This window comes from Aquarana catesbeiana, linkage group LG03, assembly GCF_042186555.1.
Source record: "Aquarana catesbeiana isolate 2022-GZ linkage group LG03, ASM4218655v1, whole genome shotgun sequence".
Classification (NCBI taxonomy): domain Eukaryota; kingdom Metazoa; phylum Chordata; class Amphibia; order Anura; family Ranidae; genus Aquarana; species Aquarana catesbeiana.
The window spans coordinates 671,172,226-671,197,813 of NC_133326.1; the positions used below are offsets into that span (position 1 = coordinate 671,172,226).

Below are 25,588 nucleotides of genomic sequence, written 5' to 3' on the forward strand. Positions count from 1 at the left end.
TTTGGGGGAGCGCTGATGAGGAGGGTATTAATAGTTGGATGGGCTTTTAGTTAATGAAACAAGTAAACAGTGTCTCTTTAAAGCAGGGGTCTTAAGCTGCTGGCCCTCCAGCTGTTGTGAAACTACAGGTCCCATTGTGCCTCTGCCTGTGGGAATCATGTTTGTAACTGTCAGCCTTGAAATGCTTCATGGGACTTGAAGTTTCGCAACAACAGCTGGAGGAGGGCCACCAGTTTGAGACCCCTGCTTTAAAGAAACACTGTTACCTTGTTCCATTCACTAAAAGCTCATCCAACTACTAATACCCTCCTCATCAGTGCTCCCCCAAAGCTCCTTCCTCAATAGTAGCCACCACCAAAACAAAATACCTGGTGGTCAAAATGTGTTAGAGCCTTGAAGAAACAGTGACATCATCCACTTTAAGGGCCCGTGTCTGGGAATAGCGAATGCCTGCTAGATTCCAGCACTACCACATGGGAGAAGGTCAAGCTCTGCCCCATAACTGCCACATGGGAGAAGGTCAAGCTCTGCCCCCATAACTGCCACATGAGAGAAGGTCAAGCTCTGCCCCATAACTGCCACATGGGAGAGGGTCAAGCTCTGCCACATGGGAGAAGGTCAAGCTCCCCCCCCCCATAACTGCCACATGGGAGAAGGTCAAGCCCTCCCCCCCCAATAACTGCCACATGGGAGAAGGTCAAGCTCCCCCCCCCATAACTGCCACATGGGAGAAGGTCAAGCTCCCCCCCCCCATAACTGCCACATGAGAGAAGGTCAAGCTCTGCCCCCATAACTGTCACATGAGAGAAGGTCAAGCTCTGCCCCCATAATTGCCACATGAGAGAAGGTCAAGGTCCCCCCCCCCCATAACTGCCATATGGGAGAAGGTCAAGCTCTGCCCCCATAACTGCCACATGGGAGAAGGTCAAGCTCTTCCCCCATAACTGCCACATGGGAGAAGGTCAAGCTCTGCCCCCATAACTGCCACATGGGAGAAGGTCAAGCTCTGCCCCCATAACTGCCACATGGGAGAAGGTCAAGCTCTTCCCCCATAACTGCCACATGGGAGAAGGTCAAGCTCTGCCCCCATAACTGCCACATGGGAGAAGGTCAAGCTCTGCCCCCATAACTGCCACATGGGAGAAGGTCAAGCTCTGCCCCCATAACTGCCACATGAGAGAAGGTCAAGCTCTGCCCCCATAACTGCCACATGGGAGAAGGTCACGTTCTCCCCCCATAACTGCTACATGGAAAAAGGTCAAGCTCTGCCCCCATAACTGCCACATGAGAGAAGGCCATGTTCTCCCCCAAATCCAGACACACTGAATATTTTGCTCTAGCTGTACCAGAAGAAGGAGCGATGGGGGATTATAGGAGATGTATCAGTGCCTGTACCAAGAAGCTGAACCCCCCCCCACAAACCCACTGTCATTTTGACACAGATGGACAAGGTGACAGCCTCACTTAATGACTACACTGTCTGAACGAGCAAGGTTGCGTAGTGATAATAGAGAGACTGCTAAGATACTTCATAGGAATTCTTTGTGAGCACTCCTCTTGTTTGTCTGTCTGTGACATGAAACAGAAGTGTTTGTTTAGAAGCAGTGACATGTTGCTATGCCTCTTGTTTTTTAATGTACATTTCAGCAAACCTGTTGTACCCTTGTCATCCTTTTTCTTGATGCTTTCCCCTCGCTGTGCTTCTCAGTCAACCTTTTGATCAGCGCCTACAGCGATCCTGCTTATTTTGAGGAAAGAGCCATCTAGATGACTGAATGCAGCATACTCGGCTTTGTTTGAACGCGGCCACCAGTGCTCTCATCAGGTTGAGGATTTAGTGGATGTTGCTTGGTAAAGTCAACCTGTCACCTGCTGAATAAACCTATTCAAGTAATGAGGGAAGATAAAGAAAACCCTTAAAGGATAAGAACAGCCAAAGCTACACTATATTGTCAAAAGTATTGGAACGCCTGCCTTTACACGCACATGTTGGGTAAAACCGCAGCTCAACCGCCTATTTTTACTGACCCTTGGCTGCAAGTCTGAATTAACCCTCTAAGGGATTAGGCAGCCGTGTGTGTTTACAGCTACACTGGATTGTCAAAAGTATTGTGACACCTGCCTTTACACGCACATGAACTTTAATGGCGTCTTAGTCCGTAGGGTTCAATATTGAGTTGGCCCACCCTTTTGCAGCTATAACAGCTTCTACTCTTCTGGGAAGGCTGTCCACAAGGTTTAGGAGTGTGTCTATGGGAATGTTTGATCATTCTTCCAGAAGCACATTTGTGAGGTCACGCACTGATGTTGGACGAGAAGGCCTGGCTCACAGTCCCCGCTCTAATTCATTCCAAAGGTGTTCTATTGAGTTGAGTTCAGGCCAGTCAAGTTCCTCCACCCAAAACTCGCTCAGCCATGTCTTTATGGACCTTGCTTTGTGCACTGGTCTAAATCATTTGGTGGAGGGGAGATTACGGTGTTGGGTTGTTTTTCAGGGGTTGGGCTTGGCTACTTAATTAGGGAACTCCGCCCAGCAGCCTGGACCGCAGTCTGGATCCGTTGAGAGGTTGAGCCAGCCTCACCCACCCCCCTCCACAGCCCAGCACTCTAGTAAACATGGTGGGGCAGAGCAGAGAGCTGGAGACTGACAGTCCCCAGGTCCGTACTCACAGAATGCTGAGAGCTGAGTGATCAGCAGTCTTTGATCGCTCAGTGCAAAGCTATCGTTGGATTGATGTTCCCTCCATCTAGGTGAGTGTATATATGTGTGTGTTTGTGTATATATTTGTGTGTGTAATATATATATATATATATATATATATATATATATATATATATATATATATATATATATATATATATATATATATATATATATATATATTCATTTTTATTATATCATTTTTTAAAAGCCGAAGTCCTCCTTTTCACTTTTAATAGTTTGGGCCAAGCTAGCCATAATTTAGCCAAATAGTTATTTTGGCACCCTATCATACTATAGTAGCATTAGCTACTTATAGTATGCAGCACTATAAACAAAGCCCTTCACGCTCAAGTAATATGTTTGATATATGAGAAGAAAAAGGGGGCAAAGAAGTTGCAGCACAAAGTTATTAACTTTCACAAATATACCACTCCACAAATCTACTACTGACTTCTTGAAAGGGGATCGGAGCACTATGAATAAGTCAGTATCGACGTAACGCGTAGGGCGGAGCTTCTTGTGGCACACAATCAGAACTGAGGATACCCTGCATACTAGCCGCAGCCCCACCCCAGTATTCGTGCTGTAAGCCAAACTCCTCTGTGGATGAGTGAGCCTTGTCACCCTAGGACTCAGTGTGTTAGGGCCTGTTCACACCACATGCAGTGCAATGCTTTTTTTTTTTCTACATTATAAAAAAAAGCATGGAAAGTAGGTTATATGGGTTCCAATGGCATAGGTTCACACTAGTACAGTGCGTTTTTAGTTCCAGAAAAAAATTACAACGTGCTGCTTTTTTCCTGCACAGAACTGTACTGGAACGTGGTAAAAAGCATCAAAAATGTGCTGGATGCCAGTACAATGGGAAACAAGAAAAAAAGCATCTGGAATGCATCCGGAAATGCATTAACGCATCGAACGGATCTTGAGGACATTTTTGTATTACGAACGGGCATTTACTGGCAGGATCACCAGGTGAAAAAGAGCCTGAAAAAATACAAAAAAATGCAGCCACCACATTTTAAAGCAGACCTCCACCCAAAAGGGAAAGCTCCGCTTGTTTGCCCCCCCCTCCACTGCCACATTTGCAACTTTTTGGGAGGAGGGAGGAGCAGGTACCTGGTTTTGACAGATCACTGCTCCCTCTTTTTGCTCAGATTGCTGCGGCGATCTGAGCTGGAAGTTCAGCCCCCCCCCTCCTTGCTTCGCAGTCTTCACAGGTCCCAGAGGACTACGGGGCCATTCACAAGGCGCAGCGCGACTCGTGCGTGCTCTATAGGAAACAGGCTTCACTTCCTGTTTCTCTTAGTTAAGATTCCAACACCTGCACCTGAAGCTGATTGAAGATTTGGCTTGGGTGAGGACAGCGCTGGATCCCTGGACAGGGAAGTGTCCTTATACTAAAAGTCAGCAGCTACAGTATTTGTAGCTGCTGACTTTATTTTTTTCTGAAGGAGCCTGGAGCTCCTCTTTTGCTAGGCAACACAAATTGCTAATCGGCCAATCACATGGCAGCAACTCAACGCATTTAGGCATCAAGACGCGGTGAAGACAACTTGCTGAAGTTCAAACCGAGCATCAGAATGGGGAAGAAAGAGGATTTAAGTGACTTTGAACGTGGCATGGTTGTTGGTGTCAGACAACCTGGTCTGAGTATTTCAAAAACTGCTGATCTACTGGGATTTTCACAGACAACCATCTCTCAGGTTTACAGAGAATGGTCCACAAAAGAGAAAATATCCAGTGAGCGGCAGTTGTGTGGATGAAAATCCTTTGTTTATTTCAGTGGAGAATGGGCAGACTGGTTTGAGATCATGGACAACAGTAACTCAAATAACCACTCATTACAACCAAGGTATGCAGAATACCATTTCTGAATGCACAACACATCGAACTTTGAAGCAGATGGGCTGCAGCAGTCGAAGACCACACCGGGTGCCACTCCTGTCAGCTAAGCACAGGAAATTGAGGCTACAATTAGCACAGGCTCACCAACATTGGACAATAGAAGATTGAAAAAAACGTTGCCTGGTCTGATGAGTCTTGGTTTTCAGCTGGTTCAGATTCAGCATTCAGATGGTAGGGTCAGAATTTGGTGTAAACAACATGAACGCATGGATCCATCAATGGTTCAGACTGGTGGTGTAATGGTGTGGGGGGGATATTTTCTTGGCACACTTTGGGCCCCTTAGTACCAATTGGGCATTGTTTAAACACCACGGCCTACCTGAGTATTGTTGCTGACCATGTCCATCCCTTTATGACTACAGTGTACCCATCTTCTGATGGCTCCTTCCAGCAGGATAATACACCATGTCACAAAGCTCCAATCATCTCACCACTGGACAATGAGGTCCCTGTACTCCAATGGCCTCCACACTCACCAGATCTCAATCCAATAGAGCACCTTTGGGATGTGGAGGGACGATTGATTCGCATCATGGATCTGAAGCAACTGTGTGATGCTATCATGTCACTATGGACCAAAATCTCTGAGGAATGTTTCCAACACCTTGTGCCAGGAAGAATGAAGGCAAACGGAGGTCCAACCCGGTACTAGCAAGGTGTATCTAATAATAAAGTGTCCGGTGAGTGTAGTTCTGTTGAGTTTTGATACTCCTTCAAACCCTGTGAAAGGTATTGACCACACGGGGTGTGCATTTATTTTTAATCAACCAGCTGACTTGCATTGAGGAAAGAGCAGAAAAGCGTACTCCACAAGAAATGGCTGGATGAGCAGCTTGCAAAGATCTGAGGTTTTGCTGAAGTAAAAGACACAAATACGTTTTAATACAATCCTTTATTGTCATCCTTAGTGCTGCTGATCTCCTGCAACCTCTTAAGGCACTTCCTGTGTACATGGACTCCGGTGAAGCGATGACATTTGGGTCAGGTCAGGGGAATGGGGTCAAAAGGGATTAGTCCACTTATCTTATAATACACAGGTGTTTGAGAAGGGCTCTTTGTAGTGAAGGTGGTGATTAAAACGCCTCGTCTTTTATACATCCGCCAGCAGATCTCTGCAGCTTGTCCTTGAATCCCTCCATCGTGCTTGACAACTTCGCTCTCCGTTCTCCCCGTGCCGCTGTTTGCCACTCATTGTGCCGTCCTCTTCAATACGGTGCCGTCCACCTTTTTGTCCTGGGTCCTCATAATGTTCCTTTTTGTATTCTCATATTTAGCCTGCTAGCTGAACGACATCCACTCAATAGATTCCTCCATCCTGGCTAAATGGCCTGGATGGAGGCATCTCCTCTGCCATCTAGTGCATTCAGATACACTATATTGTCAAAAGTATTGTGACGCCTGCCTTTACACGCACATGAACTTTAATGGCATCCCAGTCTTAGTCTGTAGGGTTCAATATTGAGTTGGCCCACCCTTTGCAGCTATAACAGCTTCAACTCTTCTGGGAAGGCTGTCCACAAGGTTTAGGAGTGTGTCTATGGGAATGTTTGACCATTCTTCCAGAAGAGCATTTGTGAGGTCAGACACTGATGTTGGATGAGAAGGCCTGGCTCGTAGGTCTCCACTCTAATTCATCCCAAAGGTGTTCTATCAGGTTGAGGTGCAGGTCAATCAAGTTCCTCCACCCCAAACCTGCTCATCCATGTCTTTATGGACCTTGCTTTGTGCTCTGGTCCAAATCATTTGCTGAAGTGGGGATCATGGTGTCGGGTTGTTTTGTCAGGAGTATCAAGACATTTTGGACAATTTTAATGCTCCCAACTTTGTTCAGTTCGTTCCAACATGACCAGTCAAGTTCCTCCACCCCAGATGCACTATATTACCAAAAGTATTGGGCCACCCCTCCAAATCATTTTGTGGAGGGGGATTATGATGTGGGGTTGGGCTTGGCCCCTTAGTTCCAGTGAAGGGAACTCTTAAGGCGTCAGCATACCAAGACATTTTGGACAATTTCATGTTCCCAACTTTGTGGGAACAGTTTGGGGACGGCCCCTTCCTGTTCCAACATGACTGCGCACCAGAGCACAAAGCAAGGTCCATAAAGACGTGAATGAGTGTATTTGGGGTGGAGTAACTTGACTGGCCTGCACAGAGTCCTGACCTCAACCCGATAGAACACCTTTGGAATGAACTAGAGTGGAGACTGCAAGCCAGGCCTTCTCATCCAACATCAGTGCCTGACCTCCCAAATGCGCTTCTGGAAGAATGGTCAAACATTCCCATAGACACACTCCTAAACCTTGTGGACAGCCTTCCCAGAAGAGTTGAAGCTGTTATAGCTACAAAGGATGGGCCAACTCAATATTGAACCCTACGGACTAAGACACCATTAACGTTTGTGTGTAAAGGTAGGTGTCCCAATACTTTTGACAATCTAGTGTAGCTGTAAACGCACACGGCTGCCTAAACCCTTAGAGGGCTCATTCGGACTTGCAGCCAAGGGTCAGTAAAAATAGGCGGTTGAGCTGTGGTTTTACCCAACACAGCCAACAGAGAGGGTTGTAAGCATGCTGTGGTTCCGTTTTTGGGGGGCAGTACCACCACAGAATGCAACCCATTCAAGTGAATGGGGCTGCGCCACGGCCCGGTGCAATGCACGCTGCTACAATATAACTTTTTTTGGGTGAAGGATATAATACTTGAGTGTAACGTATTTATTTCCTCTCCCAGAGATCACAGTATACTCTCCAATAATGCCGTTATCTGCTTTCCTGTCCAGAAGGACCAAGCCATCTTTGTTCGGGCATCATTCCCGGTCAGCATGTACTTCTGAACTGAGATATGGACTCAGGCATGTAGATGGCATCTGTGCAATTTCTGGCTGTGTTTACATGTCTCACACTTATCAGCCCCTGTCACTTTGTGACTTTCTACTAAGTAAAGACTGGGGAGGGGGAAATGAGGACGTGTTTCCTCCAGCCTGTAGCAGCAGACTCATGACATCATCTCAGCCTAGGCAAAGTCACTGAGCTCAAGGACAGATTTTCATTTTCAAAGGTGGAACTTTGTTGCCGTATCTTGTGATACGTTGGGACTATTTTCATGCAGATGTATACATTACAGAAAGGTCCAATGATGCTGTTTCATGGTTCTGTGTTATCGGTTGTACTTTTGTATTAATTTCTCTTGTTCCTTTAAACACTTGCTGCCCGCGCTATAGGCGAAAGACGGCTGCAACTGACCTAAAACGTCCCTTACCACGTGATCAGCTGTCAGCCAATGGCGGCTGATCATGTGATGTAAACAGAAGCTCGGTAATCTGTTTTTTTTTTTTTTTTTTTTTCCTCATGCCATCAGCTTGAGGCGAAAGAAAGGCCAATCACCGACTTCTGTCAGAGGGACATTGGTCCCTCACACAGAAAGCCGCGGCTGCATTTTCTGTGCCCATCAGTGTCAGCTATCAGTACCCACCATTGCCCACAGTGCCATCTGTCAATGCCCATCAGTGTCTCATAATCAGTGCCACAGATCAGTGCTGCCTATCCGTGTCACCTACCAGTGCCACCCATCAGTGCCGCCTTATCAGTGCCCATTACTGCTGCCTTATCAGTGCCCATTACTGCTGCCTTATCAGTGCCCATTAGTGCCGCCTTATCAGTGCCCGTTGGTGCTGCCTTATTAGTGCCCGTTGGTGCTGCCTTATTAGTGCCCGTTGGTGCTGCCTTATTAGTGCCCGTTGGTGCTGCCTTATCAGTGCCCGTTGGTGCTGCCTTATCAGTGCCCATTACTGCTGCCTTATCAGTGCCCATTACTGCTGCCTTATCAGTGCCCATTAGTGCCGCCTTATCAGTGCCCATTAGTGCCGCCTTATCAGTGCCCATTACTGCCGCCTTATCAGTGCCCATTACTGCCGCCTTATCAGTGCCCATTAGTGCCGCCTTATCAGTGCCCGTTGGTGCCGCCTTATCAGTGCCTATCAGTGCAGCCTCATCAGCGCACATCAGTGAAGGAGAAAAATTACCTGTTTTCAAAATTTTATAACAAACTATGAAACATTTTTTGTTTTTTTGTTTTTTTCAGAATTTTTGGTCCTTTTTTGTTTTGTTTAGCAAAAAATTAAAAACCCAGCAGCAATTAAATACCACCAAAAGAAAGCTCTATGATAAAAATTTCATTTCGGTAAACTGTAGCATGACTGCGCAATTGTCATTTAAAGAGTGACAGCGCTGAAAGCTGAAAATTTGTTCTGGGCAGGAAGGGGGTTTAAGTGCCCAGTAAGCAAGTGGTTAAAGTAGTTCCTGAGTTGGATAGATGAGGAAGGTACAAAGGTGATTGGCGCAGCAATGTATCTGTAGCTGGTATTGTCTGCATTGTTTATTGTTTTTCCCCACTAATAGAGCTTTCTTTTGGTGTTATTTGATCACCCCTGCGGTTTTTATTTCTTGCGATATAAACAAAACAATAGTGACAAGTTTGAAAAAAACACAATATTTTTTACTTTTTGCTATATATCCAAATTTTTTTTTTTTTAAACTAATTTTTTCCTCAGTTTAGGCCGATACATATTTTTCTACATATTTTTGGTAAAAAATATCGCAATAAGCATATACCAGTATTTATTGGTTTGCGCAAAAGTTATAGCGTCTTCAAAAATAGGGGATAGATTTATAGCATTTTTATTTATTTATTTTTTTACTAGTAATGGCAGCAATCTGCGAATTTTATCGTGACTGCGATATTGCGGCGGGCACATCGGACACTTTTGACACATTTTTGGGACCATTCACATTTATACAGCGATCCATGCTATAAAAATGCACTGATTACTGTATAAATGTGACTTGCAATGAAGGGGTTAACCAGGAGGGGGCACTGTAGGGGTTAATTATGTTCCTAAAGAGTGATTCTAACTGGGGGGGGGGGGGGATTCACAAGGAGAGGAGACTGATTGGTGTTCCTCTGTACAAGGAACACAACATCGGCCTCCTCTCCTCTGACAGGACGTGGATCTGTGTGTTTACATACACAGATCCACGGTCCTGCTCAGTTACCGGGCAATCGCGGGTGCCCGGCGGACATCGCGGCCGCCGGGCACGTGCACCGGGACCCGAGTGACGCGGCGCCCCCTGGAGGGCCTGGAAGGCCGTCACGTTATATGACGGCGGCCCAGGATAACAGCTGCACCGTCCCGCCGTCCTATGACGGTGGGAGGGCAGCAAGTGGTTAAAGCAGAAGTAGGGCCAAAGCTCTTTTGGCCCTACTTCTGTAGGTCACAAGAGTGCACTTCGTTCTGCCCACTCCTTACCCGTATTCAGCTGACAGTGGGCTGAAGTCAAATGTCGGCTGACTTTACTCAGCCAGTCCAGACTCTGGAGGGAACCCCAACTTTAGTGTCGGGATCCAACTGGATGCCTGAACAGCAGCTGGCTGTGCCACTTACTGCCGGTTCACACAGGGGCGACTTGTCAGGCGACCTTGCCGCCTGACAAGTTTCCTCCCGTTCTGTACTATGGAGCCGACTTAGAAAAAGGTTCCTGTAGCATTTCTGGGGCGACTTCAGGCGACTTGCATTGACTTTTATACAGAAGTCGTTTTGCAAGTCGCCGCTGAAGTCGTGTGCAGGTCGCCTCGGTGAGGCGACCTGCAAGTCGTGCCGCCCCTGTGTGAACCGGGGCTTAGTGTGCCGCTGGGAGACACCACCTCTAGCCAATCCCGCCACCTGCACAGCCTCACAATCCAGTGAGCGCTGGAGGGGAAGAGAATAGAGCCGGGGACTGATAGTCACCACTCTCTGATCATTGAAGACCAATGACTGAGCGATCAGCGGTCTTTGATCGCTCAGTTCTCAGTCTTGTAGGCGGCAGGGGACAGATGCAACATTGGACTGTTATTAGAGAAGTATGGATGTTTTTTTTTTATTTTGTTTTGTTTATTTTTATTTTCTTGTTTTTTTCTTAAATCCTGAGCTTCGCTTTTTTTTTTTTTTTTTTTTTTTTTTTTTTTTAATGCTCCTTTTCATCACCCTCTAACCTTTGTACCCCACTCTTCCTACAGGTGTGTGAGTTGGATATCATCTTTAACTTCGAGAAGGCCTACTTTATCCTGGACGAGTTCCTGATGGGGGGCGAAATCCAAGACACATCGAAAAAGAGCGTGCTGAAAGCGATCGAGCAGTCAGACATGTTACAAGAGGTGACAAGTTTTCTGACTTCTCTCTCTCTCTCTCTCTCTCTCTCTCTCTGTTCACATCCCCGGCCTCCATTAGTCTCTCTGCTCAGCTGTTCAGTTGGCTGTTTTTTCTTTTCCTTTCCATTCTCTTTGTGTCTCCCCTGCTCCCTCCTCCTTTTCTCTGCAGTGGATGAATCACACATCTCTTGTCCTGTCACAGCTCAGTGACTCCCACCCACTCACTTTCATCACAAGAAATTTCCACACTGGAGCAGGGGGGCGGTGAGGGGGGGTGGGTGGAGCGCGTGTGTGGCGGGGAGATTATGGCTGTCTGAGCGGAGGGGGCACAGATTTGGGGAAGGTGGAGGGGGGGGGGGATCAGGTGCACACTGTGAAGTTCAATGATACGGAGAAAGTGGTTGAATGAAATGATGAATGGGTGGTAGGCGCCGAAGTAACAAGGGAGAGTAATGAGAAGGCAGAATGGAGGAAAGGAGGGGGCTGAATTATATACGGGGGGGGGGGGAGCGGGCAGAGATTAGAGCTGTTCAGAGAATTTGGGGTAATAAAAGCACCTGGCGAAAGCGCTGAAATGTTAACATGAAAATTTACCTGTCTGCACTCACAAAGGCTTTCTTTTTTCCTCTTTTGTTATTAAGTTGATGATTTTTATTGCTGTAATGTTAAAGAAAAACATCGGGACGCAGTGACTACTCTCATTAAAGGTGAAGGCTCTGGGGCCGTGGTCCTGATCTGCCATCGGCAGCTGGCATAGTAAAGGCAGACAATCCAGGAATTGCTAATGGCAATGGTGCCTTCCACTTTTTATCCTCACAGGCTTTTTGTAAAGTGGACCTATGCTCTAAGCTTAAAGGTTAAATTCAACTGTTACATCTGGTTTACATGTTAACACCCATATCTAGATTGTAAGCACTAAGGGGAAAAAAGTATTTGATCCCTTGCTGATTTTGTATGTTTGCCCACTGACAAGTAAATGATCAGTCTATAATTTTAATGGTAGGTTTATTTTAACAGCAAGAGACAGAATAAAAAAAAGAAAATCCAGAAAAACGCATTTCTAAAAAGTTTTATAAATTGATTTGCATTTTAATAAATGAAATAAGTATTTGACCCCTTCACAAAACATGACTTAGTACTTGGTGGCAAAAATCTTCTTGGCAATCACCGAGGTCAGATGTTTCTTGTAGTTGGCCACCAGGTTTGCACATCTCAGGAGGGATTTTGTCCCACTCCTCTTTGCAGATCCTCTCCAAGTCTTTAAGATTTGGAGGCTGACATTTGGTAACTTGAACCTTCAGCTCCCTCCACATATTTTCTATAGGATTAAGATCTAGAGATTGGCTAGACCATTCCAGGACCTTAATGTGCTCCATCTTGAGCCATTCCTTTGTTGCCTTGGCCGTGTGTTTTGGGTCATTGTCATGCTGGAATATCCATCCACAACCCATTTTCAATGCCCTAGCTGAGGGAAGGAAGCTCTCGCCCAAGATTTGACGGTACATGTCCCAGTCCAGCTGTCAAAGGATGTCAGGGACAAGACTGTAGACCTGCACAAGGTTGAAATGGGCTACAAGACCATCAGCAAGCAGCTTAAAGAGAAGGAGACAACTGTTGGAGTGATTATTCGCAAATGGAAGAAATACAAAATAACCATCAATTTGCCCTCGGTCTGGAACTCCATGCAAGATTTTGACTCATGAGGTAAGGATGATCATGAGAAAAGTGAGGGATCAGCCCAGAACTACTGGAGAACCCCTAGGGGAGCTCCATTAAGGGAGGCATCAGACCTACTCACTGTCCTGAGCGCAGTCATCACATATATTTTAGTTTATCCAGAACTACATGGTTGGGGCTTGTGAATGATCTCAAGGCAGTTGGGACCACAGTCACCAAACAAACCATTGGTAAAACAATACGCCGCCATGGATTGAAATCCTGCAGCATCTGCAAGGTCCCACTAAAGAAGGCACATGTACAGGCCTGTCTGAAGTTTGCCAATATACATCTAAATGCTTCAGAGAAGGATTGTGAGAAAGTGCTGTGGTCAGATGAGACCAAAATTGAGCTCTTTGGCATTAACTCGACTTGCCGTGTTTGGAGGAAGAAAAATGCTGACTATGACCCTAAGAACACCATCCCTACAGTCCATCACGGAGGTAGAAACATTATGCTTTGGGGCTATTTCTCTGCTAAAGGTACAGGCCGACTTTGCTGCATTGAGAGGTCAATGAACGGGGCCATGTATTGTAAAATCTTGGATATGAACCTTCTTCCCCCACCCAGAACACTGAAGATGGGTCATGGATGGGTCTTTCAGCATGACAATGAATGACCCGAAACATACCGCCAAGGCAACAAAGGAGTGGCTCAAGAAGAAGCAGATTAAGGTCATGGTGTGGCCTAGCCAGTCTCCAGACCTTAATCCTATAGAAAATGTGTGGAGAGAGCTGAAACTTTGAGTTGCCAAGAGACAGCCAAGAAACCTTAAGGATTTCGAGAAAACCTGTAAAGAAGAGTGGACCAAAATCTCTCATGAAATGTGTGCAAACCTGGTTACCAACTACAAGAAACGTCTTACCTCAGTACTTGGTGGAGAAACGCTTGTTGGCAAGTCCTGTTTTGCTCGGGGATCAAATACTTATTTTACTCACTAAACTGCAACTCAATTTATAACATGTGCTTTTTCTGGATTTTTGGTTGATATTCTGTCTCTATCATTTAAAATACGCCTATGATGAAAATCATAGACCCTTCGTTTCTTTGTAAGTGGGTAAACTTACAAAATCTGCAAGGCATCAAATAATAATTTTCCTGTGTGTGTGTGTGTGTGTGTGTAAAATATATATAATAAAATATATTTTCAAGGTGGGACACCTCTGCTGTGTCTTTCACTTCCTTTAGAGATTCACATCCGATGTGGTACTCTTGCTTCCACCAGATATGTAACAAAAAATTGGAGATGCAATCTCCGTTTCTATTCACAAGAATTTTACGGCTGCACAGTTTCGGTTACAGGAACTCTGTCCTTCATCAAGTTGCATGCGTGCAGTCGTAAAATTCTTTTGAATAGAAACTGAGATTGCATCTCCAATTTTTTGTTATACATATACGATATACGATATTGGGATGCCTGCTGGTGGAGGATGCACCTGCCTTGTTCTCTCTGGCATGCCCTGCTTTGCAACCTGTTTTAGCTGTGACTCTGATCTGGGAACTGACTGGTTGTAGAAAATTTGAACAGACTGCTGTAGCTCTGGACTACAGCTGTAGATGGGCTGTTGGAAGTTTCTCATCTGCATAAGTATCCTGTCAGTCCACATACTGGAGAACAGTTTGGATAAAGTGTTGGACTGCTGAACTCACATCTAAAAAGCGCTTACTCTGCATGTCCTTTTAAGGGACATCTTTATGGGTCATCTCTGGCTGAGGTAGATGGGTGCTCTTACCACCTCCAAGTAAGCTTAAGGCTAAGTATGCGAAGGTTCTTAAAAATATTAAAAAGACCAAAAAAACAAAAACCCTTTTTGTTACTTTGCAATTTCAAATCCAAGCCACGTTCACAGACCTTCCTCAAGTCCTGAAGCTCCAAGTTTGCCAAACACTCGAACAGATCTTTAATGTAAAGGTGCACCCCCATTTTCTCAAGTGGGGGAATGTCTGATATCCTTTGCGGATATTTAAACGACTTGGGTGCAGGAGGTGGTTTTCCGGGGACTACAAGCTAGAGGTTCTCTCCCAACCCCAACTTGGTTCATTAGTTCCAACCTTTGTGTCACTGCACAGATTAGAAATTCCCTAGGGGGCTATCTGTAGCAGGTCTTCTGAATCAGGGTGTCATTGCCCCAGTTTCTGGGGCAGAATGGTTTCTGGGTTTTACTCCAACCTATTCAAAGGACTTTGAATGTCTGTCTCCAAATGCCTCCCTTAACCAGGGAGATGGTTGCCTCTGTGGACATCAAGGACATATACCCTCATGTTCCCATTTTACCTTCACACTAGTGGTTTCTTACATTTTGCTGTGGGTCCTCTGCACTTTCAGTTTGTGATTTGCCATTTTGCCTTTTTTTTTTTTTTTTTTTTTTTTGGGTGTTTACCAAATTTGTGGACCCAGTGCTAGCTTTACTGTGCTCTCAGGGTTTTCCCATTGTGGGATACCTAGACAACTTTGTTGGGGGAGCAATCAGCACAGGTTCTGGGAGAAAACTAAGTCCTAACCGTCCAAACCATGCAGAGGTTTTTGTTTTGGTTGGATCCTGAAGGTTCAGAGATCAGCACTGGAACTGACTAGCAAACACTAGATCAATTCATCTGGCAAGGGGGAACTGGTTGTCACAAGCCTGGCGGTTCAGGGATTCGGCTCTGGAGTTGAAAGTACTGCCTTTCTGTATTTTGCAAGATCCTCATAATATATGCTAGCATGTTGGGCCAGAAAGGAGTCCTGGGCACTCTGTCATTGTAGGGAAATTGGATGTTGCAGGAATCTCCTCTCCCAATGATGGAGCTTCAGCTGATTTTTGCTGTCCCTACAGCACTGACCTGCCTGTCTGGAGTATCTTCCTGTTAAGATTCAGTCAAACAATGCCATAGCAGTTGTCTACATCAACCATCATTGAAGCGCCAGAAGCAGATCTTTTCTGAGCAGAACTTTACTTTCCAGCCATTTCTGCCATTTAAAATCGCATGCATGGACAGTCAGAAGGAGACTTCCTCAGCTGGTCCTAACAACCTGAGTTGTTTAGTACCTGTGTTATTCAGTGGGGACGGAAAGTATTCAGACCCCCTTAAATTTTTCACTCTTTGTTATATTGCAGCCATTTGCTAAAATCATTTTAGCTCATTTTTTTTTCCTCATTAATGTACCCACAGCACCCCATATTGACAGAAAAACACAGAATTGTTGACATTTTTGCAGATTTATTAAACAAGAAAAACCTATAATATCACATGGTCCTAAGTATTCAGACCCTTTGCTCAGTTTTGATCTAATAGCCCTTTTGCTTTAGTAGAAGCACCCCTTTGATCTAATACAGCCATGAGTCTTTTTGGGAAAGATGCAACAAGTTTTTCACACCTGAATTTGGGGATCCTCTGCCATTCCTCCTTGCAGATCCTCTTCAGTTCTGTCAGGTTGGATGGTAAACATTGGTGGACAGCCATTTTTAGGTCTTTCCAGAGATGCTCAATTGGGTTTAAGTCAGGGCTCTGGCTGGGCCATTCAAGAATAGTCACGGAGTTGTTGTGAAACCACTCCTTTGTTATTTTAGCTGTGTGCTTGGGGTTATTGGCTTGTTGGAAGGTAAACCTTCGGCCCAGTCTGAGGTCCTGAGCACTCTGGAGAAGGTTTTCGTCCAGGATATCCCTGTACTTGGCCGCATTCATCTTTCCCTCGAATGTAACCAGTCGTCCTGTCCCTGCAGCTGAAAAACACCCCCACAGCATGATGTTGGGACTGTATTGGACAGGTGATGAGCAGCGCCTGGTTTTCTCCACACATACCGCTTAGAATTAAGGCCAAAAAGTTCTATCTTGGTCTCATCAGACCAAAGAATCTTATTTCTCACCATCTTGGAGTCCTTCAGGTGTTTTTTTTTTTTTTAGGAAACTCCATGTGGGCTTTCATGTGTCTTGCACTGAAGAGAGGCTTCCGTCGGGCCACTCTGCCATAAAGCCCCGACTGGTGGAGGGCTGCAGTGATGGTTGACTTTCTACAACTTTCTCCCATCTCCCGACTGCATCTCTGGAGCTTAGCCACAGTGATCTTTGGGTTCTTCTTTACCTCTCTCACCAAGGCTCTTCTCCCCCGATAGCTCAGTTTGGCCGGACGTTCTGGTCATCCCAAAAGTCTTCCATTTAAGGATTATGGAGGTCACTGTGCTCTTAGGAACCTTAAGTGCAGCAGAATTTTTTTTGTAACCTTGGCCAGATCTGTGCCTTGCCAGAATTCTGTCTCTGAGCTCTTCAGGCAGTTCCTTTTGACCTCATGATTCTCATTTGCTCTGACATGCACTGTGAGCTGTAAGGTCTTATATAGACAGGTGTGTGGCTTTCCTAATCAAGTCCAATCAGTATAATCACACACAGCTGGACTTAAATGATGATGTAGATCCATCTCAAGGATGATCAGAAGGAATGGACAGCACCTTAGTTAACTATATGCGTGTCACAGCAAATGGTCTGAATACTTAGGACCATGTGATATTTCAGTTTTTCTTTTTTAATAAATCTGCAAAAATGTCAACAATTCTGTGTTTTTCTGTCAATATGGGGTGCTGTGTGTACATTAATGAGGAAAAAAATTAACTTAAATGATTTTAGCAAATGGCTGCAATATAACAAAGAGTGAAAAATTTAAGGGGGTCTGAGTACTTTCCATCCCCACTGTATGTGAAGAAGTTGTGTGCCTTCAGTACTCCAGGTTCAACTAGAATTGGGCCAGGTTTGTCTCCAGGTAGACCAGTAAACTCTGACGCTTTTTCTTCCCTAAAACTCCTTTGTCTGATTTGAAAGATCAAGATGGAGAACATTCTGGTTATTCTTATAGCATCAGTTTGACCCAGGCAGATGTGGTACTCCACCCTGATAAGAATCCGGATATTCTTTCTCAAGGTCTTCTTTTTTTTTTTTTTCCCCTCCATGCTGGTTCATAATTGCTGACTTTAACTACATGGCTGTTGAACCCCAGGTTCTGAGAACAGGAGCATCTCTGAATTGGTTATCCCAACAATGCTAAAAACTAGAAAGTCTACTTCTTGCAAGTCGATAGCAGTGCATGAAAGGCACAATTTGCTGTGAGGCTTTACCCCAGGACATTTTCAGTGGGAAGCATTTGGCCCTCAACACTATTAATATGCTTTTGCTATCTTGTCACAAAGATCATTGATCTTTCTTTCCTTGATCAAAATTTTTGTTCAGGGTGGACCTGTTTACCGTCCTATGACTCCATGGGATATGAATTTGGTTCTCTCTGTACTTCAAAAACCTCATTTTGAACCAAATGGAGATATACCCATAAGTTGGTGTTTCTTGCAGCCATCACCTCTGCGAGGTGAGTGTTTGACCTGACATCCTTATCCTGCAAAAAACCCTTTCTGATGTTGCACAAGGACAAGGTGCTGTTCAGGCCCAGAATGTACTTTCTTCCTAATGTAGCTTCAACACCATGATTCTATCTCTCTCTTGCCTTCACCAGTTTATCAGAAGGAGATTTGCATCCGCTGTTGTAGTTGGATCTGTGAGTTTATCTCTAAGCCACTGCTTCCTTCAGAAAGACTGACTCTGTCATTCTGGATGTTCTCCACAAAGGTAACCCAGCTCCTCCTCCCACTATTTTTCAGTTGCTCTAAAAAAACATTATCCAAGCTTATAGTCTTAAAGAAAGGTTCCACCCATTCCTGTTAAGGCACATTCTACTAGATCTGTTAGTGCATATCAAACTCTTCAGCATCAGGCTACTGCTTCCCAGATCCGCAAGGCGGCAACTTGTGCATGTTCTCTTCAAGCATTTTCCAAGTTCTTCCAGGTGGATGTTCTGTCCTCATCTGATTTCAGCTTCAGGCATAAGGTTCTTCAGGTAGCAATTTAAAGTGGAATCAAACCCTCCTATTTTCAGCCATGGAAGCTGCCATCTCGGCCTCTGTTTAACCTTCAGCTGCCAAAATGATGCACATGTGATCAGTTATGACACCAGCCATTGGATGGTTTGACAGTGCACAACCAATGTGACAGTTACATTTCCAGCATGCCCAGAATGTTGGTTTTTTTTAAACAGTTAAATCAATGGGTTTTCTTCGCTTTAATCTGCAGGCAGTCCCCAGTTTTCCATTTTTAGTGGTCCTGTTATGGTTTTGTTTGCTGTTTTCCACCCCTTATTTAGACAACTTTTGGACATCTCGACAGTCAATTAATTCCTGTGTTTCTCAATGGACAATAAAAAGAAAATAAGACTTTTGTACTCGCTGTAAAAAAAAAAATGTTTTCTTTGAGTCCATTTAGGGACACATGGTTATGATCATGCTCTTGTTGAAGCTTTGCTATAAAGTGAGGCATGCCGGTAGAAGGGGGGTGTTATCCGAGGCCGGTCTATAGTTGTTTTTGTTGCCCATTGTCCAATTATCATGTAGGTGACAGTATACCCGTGACAGTTTTGTGTCCCTTTTTAGTTTATTCCAAGAAAAAAAGGATTTCACGGTGAGTACAAAATCTTATTATTTTCAGAGTTCAGCTGGAAAATGAGAGGAACGAAGGTATTTTTGAAAGTGTTCTCATTCATACATTAAATGGGTTTCATTTTACTGTACAAAAGAAGGAGAAATGGTTTGGAGTCATCAGCAGCAGCGAGCTATCGGAAATCAAATTTCAGCAGTTTAGTAGCGTTTGGCTAGAAAAAGCGAACATCTGGTTGCTATGGGTTACTGCACATCGCTGCTCTTTGTGTCAAGCTATTAAAGCCCACTGCGTTCTGTAATGTGCTGCAATGTATTTTTCTTTCTCGTCTGACCCCTGCTCTCTCTCTCTCTCTTTTCTCTGCAGGAGGATGAGTCACCGCGCAGCGTGCTAGAGGAAATGGGACTAGCTTGATAGACAAAGACCACCAACACCCTCTTCTTCCCTTCTATTTTCTTTCACCCCGAATACTTTTAAAACCCAAATCCAGCACCCCCCCCCCCCCCCCCCCCACCAATCCCCATTTCCCCTTCTTCCCAGTCACTGCAGAGACTCGTCTAGATAACCAGCACACACACACACACCAGTGCCAGCTAGGATTTTGTCTAGGTATCCGTGTATGTCACAGTGTGTAGTCGCTTCTGTTCAGCTTGACCTTCCACCTACAGACAGGCAGCCATTCTGTGAATTCTGTTCTAAAAGTTTAACCTGTAAAGACCGAACGCTGTCACTTGCTGATCCCCACTTCTGAAAATGCACGTTTCTTGGCTGCTGCATTGATTTCAGGTGCTTTTGAAGCAAGAATGCGGACCGGCAATTCTGATTTCAGTGGTTGCTTTCTTGTTCTAAGGCAACTAGCATTTTCGGGAGATCAACAATGGCAGCTTGCACACTTTTTTTTTTTTTTCTCTAAAGTTCTCCACCCACAATTTCAGTTCCGATTTTGCATGGATAGCTTCTCATAATGGCAGTCTGGACCTCAAAAGATTGCCACAGCATGCTTTCCTGAAGTCGGACTAGTTTTTTGGCTTTCCAGAATAATAGAGGCTTCTTGCCTATGGACTGTGCCAACACAGTCCTCAAAAACTCTGTGTCACAACTGTCACGTGCCTCTGGCTTTCCTACCAGCATACTAGTACTAAAACTAAAATTGTCCCTGGAGAATCTTTAAGAAATTTATCGTTTTATTTGAACTTTTGAGCTTGCCAAAGGAGCAACCTTTTAAATTCGCTGAATACTAGCAAGCTGGATAAGGTATTAGCTGCCTGATGGGTAAAATGTCTGCTTCACTTTTTCTAAAAAGGGACCAATAGCACCCAGCCACATTCTGTCTTTACTTTTTTTTTTTGTTAATTTTTTTTTTATTATAAATTTATTTTATATATTATTTTTTTTTAATGAATTAATGCTATGGAGGCACTTTTACGCAGTCCTATTTTGTATGCTGTCTGTTGCCAGGGCTCACCTCTTTCCCTCCCTTTTAAGTCTGATTTTCACACATGGTGGTGGGCATTCATCTGTATATTTCTGCACTTGCTTGTCTCTCCTGAACACTCCCACCACACAGTCCTGTCTGGTTCAAGGATTACCACTACTCCATCAGTCTCCGCTACAAGGGCCTCCCTCCCTTTGTTCAAACTTCTGGAATAAAACATGAGTGCTGCTAAGTTACTAACTGCCATTGTATGTTTCCTTTTGTGTGCATTCTGGGGTATTTTTGGGAGGTATGATCCAGGATTTCTGCTGCCATCGGCAAGGCTGGGTCACTTGCATCTGCAAATATATAAATGCATTCTTTAAAGCAGCCATTGCACTAAAATGCAGGGTACACTTAATAAACCAGGTGAACCTCTAATGTCATAAAAATGAACAAAGGTTATCCTTCTATAGTGTGTACTTGCCTCAATCCAAAGCACTGAGTATGATTCCTGTCTGCTGCTACGCAGAGCTGCACGATTCTGGCTAAAATGAGAATTACGATTTCTCTGCTTAGAATAAAGATCACGATTCTCATGGCGTAACATGTTACACATTATATAAAAAATTGGGCTTACTTTACTGTTGTTTTTTTTTTTTTTTTTTTTTTTTATTAAATTCATTAAAGTGTGTTTTCCCCCCAAAAAAATGCGTTTGAAAGACCACTGCGCAAATACAGTGTGATAAAATATTGCAACAACCACCATTTTATTCTCTAGGGTCTCTGCTAAAAAAAAAAAATATAATATTTGGGGGTTCCAAGTAATTTTCTAGCAAAAAATACAGATTTTTAACTTGTAAGCAACAAGTGTCAGAAATGGGTTTAGTCTTTAAGTGGTTAAACTGACCTCATTTACAGACCGAAGTTCATTCCTTTGATATAAAGAACTACATGTTCCAATGTTTCTCTTTATATCCAATGTTGTGATAAACTTGGCAGGCTGCCTGGGTCTCTTTAATCGTACATCACGGGACATAGAGCCATAGTAATTACTATGTGAGTTCTAGTCCACCTTCAGGTGCTGGACACACCCTAAACAGGAAGTTGCCTCCCTATATAACCCCTACCATACCGGGAGAATCTCAGTTTTTTTTGCCAGTGTCTAAGGTGTTGGTCACGAGTGAAGATGTGCTGAGCTCCACTGGGGCAATCTTTGCTGGGGCTAGCTATGCAGTCAGATCCATTCAAAGTGTCTTTTAGGCCAAATTTGAATGGTGCCTGGGCTTCATACCAGAAGACAGGGGCGTTGCTAGGTCTACAAAAGATCTGGGGCTAGAGCCCATAGCAGCGTAGTAAAGAAAGTCATACGCTTGGGCGGGCATACACATGTATATACAGTAATATACGTGCGGGTATATATATATTCCCAGAGAGCCCCCCACTTACATCAGGGTCCCCAGAGAGCCCCCCCCTTACATCACCTTACATCAGGGTCCCCAGAGAGCCTCCTCCTTACATCAGAGTCCTCAGAGAGCCCCCCACTTACATCAGTGTTCCCAGAGAGGCCCCCTTACATTAGGGTCCCCAGAGAGCCTCTCCCTTAAATCTGGGTCCCTAGAGAGCCTAGGCCTTAAAATCAGGGTCCCCAGAGAGCCTCTCCCTTTTATCAGGGTCCCCAGAGAGCTCCCCACTTACATAAGGTTCCCCAGAGAGCCTCCCCTCCCCTTGGGGACCCCTGCAGAGACTTGGGGCTATTGGCCTCAGATTGGGGCTATAGCCCCAAAAGCCACCCTCTAGCAACGCCCCTGGCAGAAGAAACAAGGTTTTGCTTGTAAATGCTTCTCTTTTTAGAGAGCTGGACCCCGGGATCCAGTACTTTTGGTAGTAAGGCCATAAAGTTTTACTGGCGGTGGTGCTATTACAGGTCCAGGATTGTGGGTTCCCCGAGGGTCCCCATTTCCTGAAAGTTTAACGGAACCCACCATGAAGGGTGAAGATTGAGTCTGTTGGTTTTAAAGCTGTTGTTTTTTTGGTCAGCTGTCAGAAACGGGCAGAGAACTCTCTACACTTATTACTTATAGAATCAGGAAATGCTGTTTTGAAGATCGTGAGGAGAGTTGAATCGCGATCTTGATTCTTTACCGATTAATCGTGCAGCTCTACTGCTACATTCCACTGCTGTCTGAGTCATTTCTGAGAGGTTGTGCCGACTCCAAGGGGTCGAAGGAGATGGGAGTGGAGCTCCACCACACAAACTGATATTGACATCCTTAGCTGTGCGTGTTTCCCTTTGAAATTGTGTAAGGCTGGATTCACACCTATGCAGTTTTAGTGCTTTTTGCATTTTGCAGATTTGCCTTACAGTCCATTTAACATGGTTTCCTATGGAACACGTTCTGTAGTGCAAATCTGCAGAATGCAAAAAGCAGTAAAACTGCATAGGTGTGAATCCAGCCTAAGGGGGGGTGTCTGTCCATTCCCTACACTCAGCTCTTAGTTGTACGGTGTGGCACATTAGATCCCAAACCCCTTGTACCTGGAAGCACGAAGTGTAACTTATGTAGGAGGATTTGTTCAATCTCTGTGTATAAAAAACAAATCTTTACATATTTCTGCACTCAGGAGTGTCTCCTAAAAAAAAAAAAAAAAAGACGCTAGCACAGATAAAGCTTGTGATACTAAGCCTCAAGATACATATATAAAATTGGACGTGCCAATTGATGACAATAAATGATATATTATTATGCATGATTTATAAAGCGCCAACAATACAAATCAATACAGGAGGGCTCAGAGATATATTAAATCATATAAATAAGTACAAAAAGTATCAAAGTATTTCCTGTATAATTTATGGTTATCAATTGCAATACAGCACTGAATGTTTGATTCTATATATAATCTCTGTGTATCACCTGAGGCTGTCACTTCACTGGGTGTATGTAAGAGTTTTAAAACCACTTTAATACTAGAAAAAAATAAAAAATTAAAACTAGAAAATAGACTTGTGTTATATGTGATTTTTGCACAAGGGTGAGTGATGTCAGGATCATTATAGTGTGATCTGGCAGTGCTGAAGATCCTAAATATCACAAAACACTTTTGCACATAAGGAGAGAACATCACTAACTCTGTGTAAGCTCCAATGCAAAGCTTGTAAAGGGGATGAGAAACACTGGAGTAGGAGCACCGGGAGGGTTAAGCATCAGTAAGGGTGATAGCCTGTCAAGAAAACCTCCTCACTTTGCCCATATTGCCAGTTCATGTCAACAAAAGCTGAAGTTTAGGCGTGGCAATTTTTCCATACAGTGCTGTGAAAAAGTATTTGCCCCCTTCCTGATTTTTATTCATTTCTTTGCATGTGTGTTACACTTAAATGATTCAGTTCATCAAACAAATTTGAGACTGGGTTCACACTTTTGGGAATTGGATGTGGGTTTCCCCGCATCCAATTCGCAACAGCAGGAGATTTTGACCGGCTCTCTATGGAGGCCGTTCACATATCTCTGCTATGGCTCTGATGTGGATTTGCACAGGAGCCCTGTGCGTCTTTTGGTCAGTTTCAGGTCTAAATTTAGCCAAAAATTCGGGCTGAAATTGGACCTGAAGGGGTGAACGGGAACGAACCGGGCCCTGCTGTGAGCCACATAAGATAGTGTGAACCCGGCCTTAAGATTACATAAAGATAACCCGACTAAAATACAGTTTTAAATGATGATTTAATATAATAAGGGGTAAAAGCTGTTCAAACCTGCCTTGCCCTATGTGAAAAAGTAAATGCCATTTCTAATGCCGCGAGCGGACTTTTCGTCGGACTAGGTCCAGCGGCCCGGACTCTGTCGGACAATTCGACCGTGTGTGGGCTCCAGCGGACTTTTTTTTTTCCCCAAAAGTCCGACGGACCTAGAAATAAAACCTGTTTCAAATCTTTCCGACGGACTCGAGTCCGGTCAGAAAGTCAGTTCGTCTGTATGCTAGTCCGACGGACAAAAACCAATGCTAGGGCAGCTATTGACTACTGGCTATGAACTTCCTTGTTTCAGTCCGGTCGTACGTCATCACGTACGAATCCGTCGGACTTTGGTTGATCATGTGTAGGCAATTCAGTTCATTTGGAAAGTCCATCAAAGTCCGCCAGACCTAGTCCGTCAAAGTCCACCCAGGTGTATGCGGCATAAGGCTTTGGGACTCCAGCGAGCTGTTGTGAGAGCCATTAACCACAAATGGAGGAGAAAACTTGGAACAGTGGTGGCCGGCCTACCAAAATTACTCCAAGAGCACAATGACAACTTATCCAGGAGATCATAAAAAAAAAAAAAAAAAACCCAGAACATACAAAGAACTGCAGGCCTCACTTGCTTTAGATAAGGTCAGTGTTCATGATTGGACAATAAGGAAGAGACTGGGCAAAAATGGCATCTATGGGACAGTTCAACGGCAAAAGCCACTGCTGACCAAAAAGAGCACAAAGGCTTGTCTCATATTTGCCAAAAAACATCTTGATTATCCCCAAAACTTTAGTACAAATATTCTGTGGACTGATGAGACAAAAGTTGACCTTTTTGGAAATCTGGCGTAAAACTAACACAGCATTTCATAAAAAGAACATCATACCAACAGTCACACATGGTGGTGGTCTGGGGCCGCTTTGCAGCTTCAGGACCTGTACGGCTTGCCATAATTGATGGAGCCATGAATTCTGAGCTCTACCAGAAAATCCTAAAGGAGAATGTCCGGCCATTGGTTTCTGACCTCAAGCTCAAGTACAGTTGGGTTATGCAGCAGGACAATGACCCAAAACACACCAGCAACTCCACCCCTGAATGACAAAAAAAAAAAAAAAAAATAAGGTTTTGGAGTGGCCTAGTCAAAAGTCTGAACTTAAATCTGATTGAGATGCTGTGGTTTGACCTTAATTAGGCTGTTATTGCTGGAAGACCCTCTAATGTGGCTGAATTAAAACAATTCTGCAAAGAAGAGTGGGCCGAAATTCCTCCACAGCCATGTGAAAGACTCATTGCCAATTATCGCAAACGCTTGATTGCAGTTGTTGCCGGCAAGGGGGGAATTACTTTTTTCACACATGGCCAGGCAGGTTTGGACATCCTTTTTTTCCCCTTTAATAAATGAAATCCTTTAAAAACTGCATTTTGTATTTACTTTGGTTATCTTAGTGTAATATTAAAATTTGTTTTATCTGAATCAGT

At 44.3% G+C, this 25,588-nt stretch overlaps 1 protein-coding gene across 1 annotated transcript in view; it reads left to right on the forward strand.

Annotated features, from left to right (window-relative positions):
- AP1S1 (adaptor related protein complex 1 subunit sigma 1) overlaps positions 1–20,639 on the forward strand; it is a 74,948-nt gene extending 54,309 nt beyond the window's left edge. The window contains exons 4-5 of the mRNA XM_073622852.1: positions 10,667–10,804; positions 19,331–20,639. Of these exons, the coding sequence (XP_073478953.1) occupies positions 10,667–10,804; positions 19,331–19,378 (186 nt within the window). The 3' untranslated portion in view covers positions 19,379–20,639. The remainder of the gene's footprint in view (positions 1–10,666; positions 10,805–19,330) is intronic.
- Positions 20,640–25,588: the final 4,949 nt, after the last annotated feature.